At 30.0% G+C, this 10,673-nt stretch overlaps 1 protein-coding gene across 3 annotated transcripts in view; it reads left to right on the top strand.

The window, feature by feature from the left end:
• The window catches only part of UFL1 (UFM1 specific ligase 1), a 38,152-nt gene that overhangs the window by 19,059 nt on the left and 8,420 nt on the right, over positions 1 to 10,673 (top strand). For all 3 annotated transcript variants that reach the window (XM_074310262.1, XM_074310261.1, XM_074310263.1), the window contains exons 8-12: positions 104 to 250; positions 3,047 to 3,222; positions 5,270 to 5,449; positions 7,339 to 7,459; positions 9,321 to 9,443. In XM_074310262.1, coding sequence (XP_074166363.1) covers positions 104 to 250; positions 3,047 to 3,222; positions 5,270 to 5,449; positions 7,339 to 7,459; positions 9,321 to 9,443 — 747 coding nt within the window. The remainder of the gene's footprint in view (positions 1 to 103; positions 251 to 3,046; positions 3,223 to 5,269; positions 5,450 to 7,338; positions 7,460 to 9,320; positions 9,444 to 10,673) is intronic.

Here is a 10,673-nt window from a genome sequence, read left to right as displayed (position 1 = left end):
CTTCGAGAAGCATGGCAAAGTATTATATGCTTATCAGAATTATTCGACTTTTTAGTGATCTTATGCTCCTATTGATTTTTGTGTACTTTTTTCTCCCTCAAAGCTGTGCTTGAGGAACTAGTTAATAGTGGACGTTTAAAAGGTGCAGTTGTTGGAGGGAGACAAGATAAAGCTGTATTTGTTCCTGATATATATTCAAGAACACAGAACAACTGGGTGGATTCCTTTTTCAGGCAAAATGGCTATCTAGGTAACTTTTTTATTTTTTATTTTTAAAACTTGATCACACATTTCCAAAGATTCAATTTGTCACATAAATAACCAAACTGAGCTGTTATGAATAGTTTCCATTGCTGCCGCTCCTTAAGTGTGAAAATAGTCATAATAAATGCACATGTTTATCTTGGTCTTAATCCTGTCATTACCATGATGTTTTATCAAAAGTTTAAAATGCACAGCATAGATATTGTTTTGTTTTGTTTGGTTTTTTTGTTTTGCTAATAATATCTGTGTTTTTTTCCTTTGAAGGTGGCACTAAGTACTCATTTTTTCTCATTCTTGTAAAATTATATTTTTCATAAATTTTCAACATACTACATAAGTCACTTGTCTCTTACCTTTTTTACATTAATCTTTGCTGTGATAGCTATCTTGTGTTTTTAGATAATACTTGATTGATTCCACTTACTGAGAGAGGTTATCTTCTTTGAATTCATCTTACAGAGTTGTTTTAAGGATCAAATAATACATGAAAAAATAAATCACATTGAAAATTTTAAGTGACCATCTAAATATTAGCTATTATTATTAAGGTTAAAAAAAAATGAAGTCCGTTTTGGTGGTCTTAGCAACCAAATAAAGTTGACCACCTAAAAACCAACAAGTATTTATTATATTCCTGCTACATAGTAATCATCTTAGTTTCGTTGCTTGCTAGGTAATTGGTCATAATTCTTTACCATGTTTTAAAATATATTCTAAACTGGAGGTTCTTAACCTTTTTTGTGCCATGGGCTTCTGAGAGTAACATTTTTAAATTCATTAAAATATTACAAACTATTTACATTAAAATATAATCATCAAAATATTTTAAAAACAAGATTGTAGACCCTTGTTTAGCAACTCCTGGCCTATTCTCTTTTTTTGTTTGTTGTTTATTTTTCCTGAGGCTGGGGTTAAGTGACTTGCCCATGGCCACACAGCTAGGTGTTAAGTGTCTGAAACCAAATTTTAACTCAGATCCTCCTGACTTCAGAGCTGGTGTTCTATTGCGCCACCTAGCTACCCCTACTCTTGGCCTATTCTAAAGGAGACAGACTGTTAATTTTATTTCCATGATTTTGAGTTATAGAGGTAAGTCCCTTTTCAGTCTCTTTTTAGAACTAACACTTGAGAGAGAGTATTGTATAGAGGAAGAATGATAAATTTGGAGTCGGAGAATATAGGTTTTGAGTCCAGTTTTGCTACTTAGTTAGCCATGAATTTGTAAAATTTAGCCATTCTGAACCTTCTCATTTGTAAAATGAGAAGGTTGTCTACATGGTAGACACTTCATGAAGTATTTATTGCATATTATGTTATTTTGTTTTAATTTAATTTAAAGGGTACATAATTACCCTTTTTTGAGTACTAAGTACCATCACAGGAGATTAAACTTTTTAACTTTTTTCTAATATTTTCATTGTACCACTTTATTTTAATTTAGTTTACATAGGTATATATTAGGGACACATGAACTGTTTTGGGAAAATAATTATACTTACATGAACATTAATTCCGTTTATTTTTTTCTACTTTTTTAAGAATTTTAACCTTAAATACAAAACAAAGAAAATTGTATGTGCACAACAGAACATAAGAGGATTCAAAATATAAAGTAGTGAATTTTCATTTTAAGAAAACCTCTACACATTTTATTTGGGGCTAGTCATCTTTTCTTTTCTTCCTTATGCTTTCTTTTGTTCTGTGCTGTGGACTTTTTACTTTATTATGTTTTTTCTCCTCTTTCACTCCTCACCCCAAGACTAAAATTAAGTGTGTGTGTGTGTGTGTATATATAAACATACATATACATATGCATGCATATACATTCATTCCATTTTAATTAAGTTAAATAGGAAATAAAATGTGAAATTTATTTTGCTTAATTTGACATTACTTAGTATAAAGTCTGATTTCTTTCTCTCTGTTTTTCATCTTTTTCTTTGAGTTCTGAATTGAATGTTAATGATTAAAATGACAAAACTTTGAGTGAATACTTTATTCTCATGTTTTGCAAATATCAAGAATTTTTTTAATGAAAAAAATAAGATACTCCAAGGAATATTGTTACTTTTGTTTAAAAAAAAATTCTTAAGTTCTCTAAAAATCGATTAAACACTACTGCGTACTGCCCATAAAAAGGATTAAACATTGTAGTTGAGGCCTAGAGAGAGAAAGGTATAAATTAGTTCAGGGTCATAATCAGTAAATACTGAAACAGAATTTGAATTCTAGTTTTCTGTATCTTAACTGTAATGCTTAGTTTATTTGGATCTTCTTAGTAGTATAGGTATGCCTTCTTCTGATGACAGATTGGAATTCTCATGTTTTCATTCTATCAGTTCTATTTTTTCCAAAAGTCTTCAATAGAGGATTCTTCTTACTTATTGGAATCCTTCCTCTGATTCTTTTAATATTTAGGGCACCTCTAATATTAAGGATTTCATAGTTGATAATTTTCCTATAGCATTTGAATAGTTTGTAAAAGTTACGTTGATTAATTGCCTATGAAGCTACTGAAAAATATCAGAACCTGAGACATTCAATACAATGAAACCTCCTTGAGATGAGACAATTGGACTTCTGTATTTGCATCTCAGTGCCTGGAACATAGATAGCTAATAATTTCTTGAATGAGTGAATGACTAAAATGCAGTGTGCACACATTAAAATGATTAAAAGAAGAAGAAGAAGAAGAAGAACATGTTATGTTGGAAAATTTGAATGCCTTTGAGCATCCAAAGTTGATAAAACTCATACAAATTTTTTTGTGATGAATATGTAGAATTTGATGCTTTATCCAGACTTGGGATCCCAGATGCTGTAAGCTACATAAAGAAAAGATACAAAACTGCACAGCTCTTGTTTTTGAAAGCTGCTTGTGTTGGTCAAGGGATTGTAGATCAAATCGAAGCTTCAGTAGAGGAAGCCATCAGCTCTGGTTCCTGGGTGGATATTTTGGTATGTTTTCTTTTATTTATATTTAATAGCAGCCTGTTTCTCTCTAACACTTAACTATTTTATATGCTTCATAATTAAGACACTTATTTCTAGGCAAGTCATTTAACTTCTCAGTATCACAGGAAACCTTTTTTTTTTTTTTTTTTTGGTAAAGTTTTAATTTTTGTATAATTGTGGGTAATTGATTTTCTAGTATTTGAAAGGAAATAAATTTAAGAATTAGTAAAATATGCTTTTTGAATCATTGAAATAATATGAAGATTACAAATGTTTTCCTAGGAGGAAATTCAGGTAGCTCTTTAAAATAAGTCATAAGTAAGTTGCTGATCTGCATCAGTAGCAAGAATTGATGTACCACGTTGATGGAATTGATTATGCAAACAAAAGAGGGGGAAAAATCAATATAAAAACATATTTGGGCAATTGTGAGAGTTTGTTTTTTCTACTAAGATTACTGTAACTCTTAGAAATAGTTTTATCTTCTTTTAGTTTTTGAAGTATTATGTTGGGTAAATTTTGATCCTTGGCTTGTCCTTCTTCACCAATTTGAAACCTAGTTTCTGTTAGCTCTCTCACACTGCCTCTGCTTTCTCACTTCCCAATTCTTTTTTTCTTAGTATCTCTCTTCTCTTAAGTTGTCAACAGATATTGCTAAAATGCTTTCATAGACCTCATTCTTCTTTACCTCTTTGCAACATTATTGACTATTTCATGCTCCTGGATTTTCTGTCCTCCATTTTTTTCGGGGGGGGGGAGGGGAAGCATACCTGGTTTTGGTTTTTCTGTTCAGATTGCTGCTTTTCACTCCTTTGCTGCATCATTTCCATCCCTTCCCATTTGTAATTTGGGTGTTTCCCAAAGCTATTTCCTGGGCCCTCCTTTCTTTCTATATTTTTTTTTTTTTTTGGTGAGCTCAGCTTCCATAGATTCAGTGATTACTATTATACAGATGATATCTATAGCTATATCCATATCTGTATCTACTTTGATGCATATTTATGCATGCATAAATATATATATATATTTCTCTTTTGAACTCCAAGTAATCTGCTATACATAGCCATATAGATATCTTATTAGCATCTGAAAAATGTACTCCTTTGCCTAACTTCCTTTTTGCCATTCCCATTCTTTCAATCTTATAGATTCTTTTTTTTTTTTTTTTTTTTTTTTTTTGCATGGCAGTTGTGGTCACATAGCTAATAAATATTAGTTGTCTGTTATATTTGAATTCAGGTCCTCCTGACTTTAGGATCATTACTCTATCCACTGCACTAGCTTAGCTAGCTGCCCCAGTATTGTAGATTTTTAAACTCAGAAAAATTCTCAGTTCTTCTATTCTCCCTCATTTTTGTTCACTTGCCAAACCTTACTGGTTTTACTCACACATGATTACTTCATGTGGCTCCCATATATTTTCTTCTTTATACTCCCTATGTCACATCTCTGTTTTCAGATACCCATGACTTCTTGCTTGGACTATTATAAATAGTTACCATTGTCTGATCTTTGTTTAATCCATCCTTAACATAATTGCTACATAAAAATTTGATCATGTTATTTTCCATCTCAAAAACTGAATTCATCCTACAATCTGGATTTATTTCACATTACTCCTCTTCATTCACTTTATTTTCTGGTCCACTTGGCTGACTGGTTGTTTCCCAGCTCACAGATCTGTCTTTATATGCTTTTATATTTTGTCTCCCATGTGTCTAGAACTTACTCTTTTTTGAATTCTCTAGCTTCCTTTAATACATAATATTCCTTTAATAACATAATAAAGCTTCAATTCAAAGCTTTCCTTGATTTGCACTCCTTACTTACCAATCCAGTTATTAGTAACCTTAGTGAAATTATTTTGTATTTATTTATATGTATTATTCCTATTATATCACTCTAGGTAGAATTAGGAAACTGTTAAGGAGGTAGAAACTTTTTGTCTTTTTATCAGCACTTAGTAGAACAATCTGCATATTAATATGCTTAATAAATGTTTGATTAGAAATACATATGTATATATATAACTTTAACTTTGTTATTTTAGCCACTACTGCCCAGTTCTTTATCGGTAGAAGATGCTGGAATGTTGCTTCAGCAGGTGATGAGAACATTCAACAAACAGCCATTAGCTGTGGTCTTTAGTGATACTATCGTAGTTAGTGAAAAGTTTATAAAAGACTGTACAGAATTGTTCCGAGAATTGATGCATCAGAAAGCTGAAAAGGTATGCTAATTTTTCTGTCATACACCCAACATTGAAATATTTTAAATATTTGATTGTTTTATATTGAGAGAAACTGGCAATATAAAAAAATAGGTGCAGATGATTTGCAGATTCCCATTAGTTTTTTCCTTTGGACTTTGTCTCTGTCTGTTCCTCTTTGAATATCTATACCCCTCCTCCTAGTGTTTGACTCTTTAGAAAATCTTCTTCTCAAATGATTCTCCTAAAGGTACAGAAACTTTCAAAATGAAAGTGAATGAAAGGTTTCCCGTGTTTTTAAATTAGTTTGAATTTGATTAAGAATTTCCTTGTGATACATAACTTTGCAGCATATTCTCTATATTCTGTGTATACATAAATATGTACTAAAGTATTATTAATTGAATTTAATTGTGAGGAAGGCAATTCTAAATTATTGAGAAAACAATTATGAAAAGGTTCTTTTAAAATTTACTTGTTTGAAGGTAGGAACTTAGGCACTGTCTTGCCTCTTTTTATATCAGTGTTTAGTAAAATATATGGTATATAGTGGGCACTTCACAAATATTTATTAATTTATTAAAATATGTTATTGTCAAGAACATATATAAAGCATTTTAATACTTTATGCACATTTATTATTGTTAATATTATACATGCTATTAGTTTTTTCCAAGTATACATCATCTAGTTATATTTTAATAAATATGAATAGGATTTGTGATTTTATTGCTATAGGGAACTCCCAGATGAGGAAACTCTCTTTCCCATTTCAGGTTGGCAATGTTTCTATAATTTAATTTATACTCTTAAAAGAGATTTTAAAAATGATTGTTTTTAATTAGGATGCCTAGATAATGTCTGCTAATAAAAATTTGATAGCATTGAATTTAAAACATGTCTCAAAGTTTTCTTAAGAAGAGTGGCTATACTTAGATTCTTATTCTAAGTACTTTAAATGAAGCTGACTGGTTTATTTTTTGTGAATTGAACATTTATGCTCAAAAGATTGGGGCTTCATCATCTTTTTTTTTTTTTAATTGGAGTTATATTGTTTTGTACATTTAATGTAACCACTGATTCTTTTAATAATATTAGAAAGTAACAGGTATTGATTATATTTACTATGTCTAAATATACTAGACATGCATCCTTAGAAGAGCACTAAGGAATAAGAAGCAAGTAAATGACATACATATTTCTTATAGAAAATTTACCCTTTTTGTTTCTATAAGAAGAGAGGGGGAATTCTTTCTAATATACTTTTAATTAATCAGTCACCAAAATGGTTCTAAGGGAAATCAATAAAAAAGATTAATGACTGCTTCCACTTTGCTTTTTTGTTTTGTTTTGTTTTGTTTTTTGTTTTTTGTTTTTTTGTTTTTTTAATGGATACAGATACATTAGTGTTGTGGTTATTTCAAGTCAGCTGTCTGGAAACCTCAAGTATCCAAAATGGTGAAAAAATAGTGCCTTGGTATAAATAACCACCTTTTAAAGTACTGATGAAAATAGTTAGGAAATTCCCAAATTACATTTAGTTACATATGATTGGTTGTTTCACTGCCCAGAAGTAAAGAATTGTTTGATACTGGCAAGAAAATACAAGCTCATTGATATAGAAATCAAAACCACAGAGAAAGTTAAAACAGCAACAAAAGAAAAGAAGGATGGAATGGTATTAGACATTAGAAGCAGTGGTATAGTTGTCCAATGGCAAAGAACTCTTAAGAAGTAAGTGACATCACACCTGCTATCCAAAACAATTCCTTATTTCAACTGGCATTAGAAGATAGATCTCAAACAAAAATGGTTAGAACCTATTTATGTAACCAGGGATCATTATGTTTTATAGTTCATAGTAGGCATGTTTAGATGTAATGAAAATAAGTCTTATTTTTCTCCCTCAGGAAATGAAGAATAATCCTGTTCATTTAATCACTGAAGAAGATTTGAAACAGTCTTCTGTCTTGGAAAATGTTAGTTCAAGTAAAAAGGATAAAAAAGATGAACGACGAAGGAAAGCAACAGGTAACTTATTAGTATTAATAGTTCAGACAGAGGTGTATCTAATCCAAATACTTTCATTTTGTAAAATCTACTTTATAAAGGTTGAACTTGAGTATTATATATATGTATGTGTTTATATATGGAAGTTGAACAAGTTAGAAGATTATACTTCTTAAAGATTTAATTTTGACTGCCAACATTAACTTGTTTAGGTATTGATACTTGATTTTTTTAAATCTCCAATTTATGTATTGAAAATATTAGAGTCATGCTAATATGGAAACTAAGGCACTTAGGTTGAGAATTTAGAATTCATGATTGTAGGACATGGTTGGTAATAAGAGTTTGGTGAATGTGTCCAACATGGAGACTTAAATTTTTAATCCTAATATGTAAATGCCTTCAATTAATTTTAAAACACCTCCTGTTTAAAAGTCAAGTGGTTTCCCAATGAAATAGACCAGGACTCTTTTTAAAAAGATTTTTTGTTTTAGAATCAGTGGAAATTATCTTTTGTTGGTAATGCTACTAATTATCATTGGAAGATAACAGATTTATAAACATTTTCTTTATAGCAAAAAGTAAAATATTCCAGATCTTTAGCTGTATCCTCAAGTTAGAATAATCAGGAATGCAGTATATTCACAGCTATAGTATTTGGACATAAACATGTAAAAATCTTTTTTTTTTTTTCAAATTTGTTTGCATACCATTTTAGTTTTTATTCAGTTTATGTTTCTCTCTTTTGTTCTACCAAATAATCATAGTACTTTGAAATCTCTCTTTGCTACTTTGGGAAAATTGCACCAAGAATATACTACTCACATTAATAAAACATATTTTTCAAAAGTTATGTTTTTCTTTTTGTTCTATTTTAAAGGAATGATATTGTTGTAAATTGAACCTAATAAATCTATGCCCAGGTATATCAGTGTAAGTAATCTATATATTTCTTCTCAATCATTAAAAGGAATCCTTCTAGGTATGGTTGCTTTCGTGACAATGGTAGTGTTTTGTTTTATGCAGTTAATAAATGTGATTGTTAAACCTCCCTCAAACCGAAAAAGACTTCAGGCATGAAAGCCATCCTAAATAAAGGCCTAGTTATTAAGAAATTTAAAGTCATACTCTTCTTAGTACCATGCTTTGGGAGATAAAGTCCTTTTTCATCCTAAAAGTAGAGAGAAAATAAAGTAATAGTACCTTAAATAGGCAAAGAATTAATAGAATTCTACTTAGAACTTTGAAAATAGAGAACTTAGTTTTTATGTAAATGTATTTTAAAGGGCAAATAAACATTGTGATACAAAGATGGCTTTATTTTAATCATAATTTAGGAAAGTGCTCTAGTTTTATTATTATTATTATTGTTCTGTTTTTAAAGACTTTTTCTTAAAAAAAATTTTAAATTATCTTTCTAATTAACATTAAATAGATTCATCTGCTCTTCATTATATGACTTATTTTCTGTACTCTAAATGCTAAATGTTTTCATGATCTATGTTTGCCAAATTTTTGTTTAAGCAGAAAATTTGACATTGATCTATTTGCTGCCCACCTGAAAAATAATGCTTCACCAAGCTTGTTTTTCAGATTTTCTCATTTTTAAATTTTTATAAAGTTTAGTTTATTTTTGAGATGGAAGTTAAAATTTGCTTTTTAGAGGAAATAATCTATTCTTTTAAATATAGCTAACAATCTCTACTTCTGATTGAGAGATTATGTATTTATAATTTAAGAAAATCCCAAGCAATAAACAAGAAAAACAATTACTTTTCATTTTGTTCTGACATAAAGTTGGGCCACATGACAATATATTAACACTTTTTCCTCTGTAAGGTAATTTGAATGGGTTATACTAAATCATGTCATTTTCCACCAGAGGGCAGTGGAAGTGTGCGAGGAGGTGGTGGTGGAAATGCCAGAGAGATCAAAATTAAAAAGACCAAGAAGAAAGGAAGGAAAGATGATGATAGTGATGATGAGACTCAGTCAGCAAACACTGGTTTGTGGCATTTTTATTTTATTAAATAGTCTAATCTTTAGATTTTTCTTTGTATATACTCAGTCAAATTTTTAAAGTTTGAATTCTTGAAAAACATAAAAGAAATACAATATATATTTCAGTATCTTTATTTAGACTTTAGTCTATATCTAAGTGTGACTGAGATTTGTATTTAGTTTTATGGACTATTTTTTTATTGTTTTAAACTCTTAAGTTTGAAATTCAATTTTAAATCAGGATTTTCTGCTTTTGAATTTAAGTTAATATTAAGTTAATAAAGCTACTGAAACTTGGTGACCCACCCCCTTCATGAAGGAAATTGTAAGAAAATTGATTATTTTAATTTATATTTCAACTGAATTTCAAGTGTTACTTCACTGTAGGACTGATGAATCATGTAAAAATACTGGTGACAAACAATAAAGAAAACACAAAGTCAGATCAGCTTTGAATTTGCTATAGCCTTTTAGCACCCATTGCTTTTATCCAAAGTAGCTTTGAGTTATTTTTGTGCTTTTCTTATTGGACCAGATAAAATAACTATTAGTACTTGTTTCACCAACAAAATTTAGAATTTTAGTAAATGATAGGAAACTATGACATTCATAAAAATTGTTATGTCCCTCTTTGGTAGTTAACAATATTAGGCCCTTAACTAGATTAATGTTTTAGGAAAAGTGAAATTATTAAGGCATAATAGGATTGATCAGTCAGTGAACATTAAGTATCCATTATGGCTAAGGTAATGTGCATGTAAAGCCAAAAATGAAATAGATCCTCTTCTCATAAGAGGTTCATTTCATACAGAAAACACACCATTTGCAAAATAATCTGGAGGATGGGGGATGCACTAGCAACTGGGAAGATCAGAAAAGGCATTATGTAGTAGGCAGTGTTTAAGCTAAATTTTAAAAGAAAGAAGGCAAAGTTGCAGGATGTGAATCAGCCTTATCTGACAAGAGAATTAGAATAGAAAATGTTTAAGTGGCTCCATTTTCAACCTCTAAATGTAGTGTCAAATACAATAATGATATTTAATTAGGTAAAGATTAACTATTATTGTCTAGAAGCTTCACCTGTAATTTCACTTGATTGTTATAAAGAACTCTGGCCAATGAGAAAAATTCCTCTCTGTCGCTATTAAGTGACTGGCCATGGGGCACATATCCAGTATGTGTCAGAGATTAGTCCACCAACAAACCACTATGCTATCATGCCCTCTCAATTCTT

This window comes from Sminthopsis crassicaudata, chromosome 4 (assembly GCF_048593235.1).
Source record: "Sminthopsis crassicaudata isolate SCR6 chromosome 4, ASM4859323v1, whole genome shotgun sequence".
NCBI classification, from domain to species: Eukaryota; Metazoa; Chordata; class Mammalia; order Dasyuromorphia; family Dasyuridae; genus Sminthopsis; species Sminthopsis crassicaudata.
The sequence above is the reverse complement of the archived record's forward strand: the minus strand, read 5'-3'. Positions and strand labels throughout refer to the sequence as shown.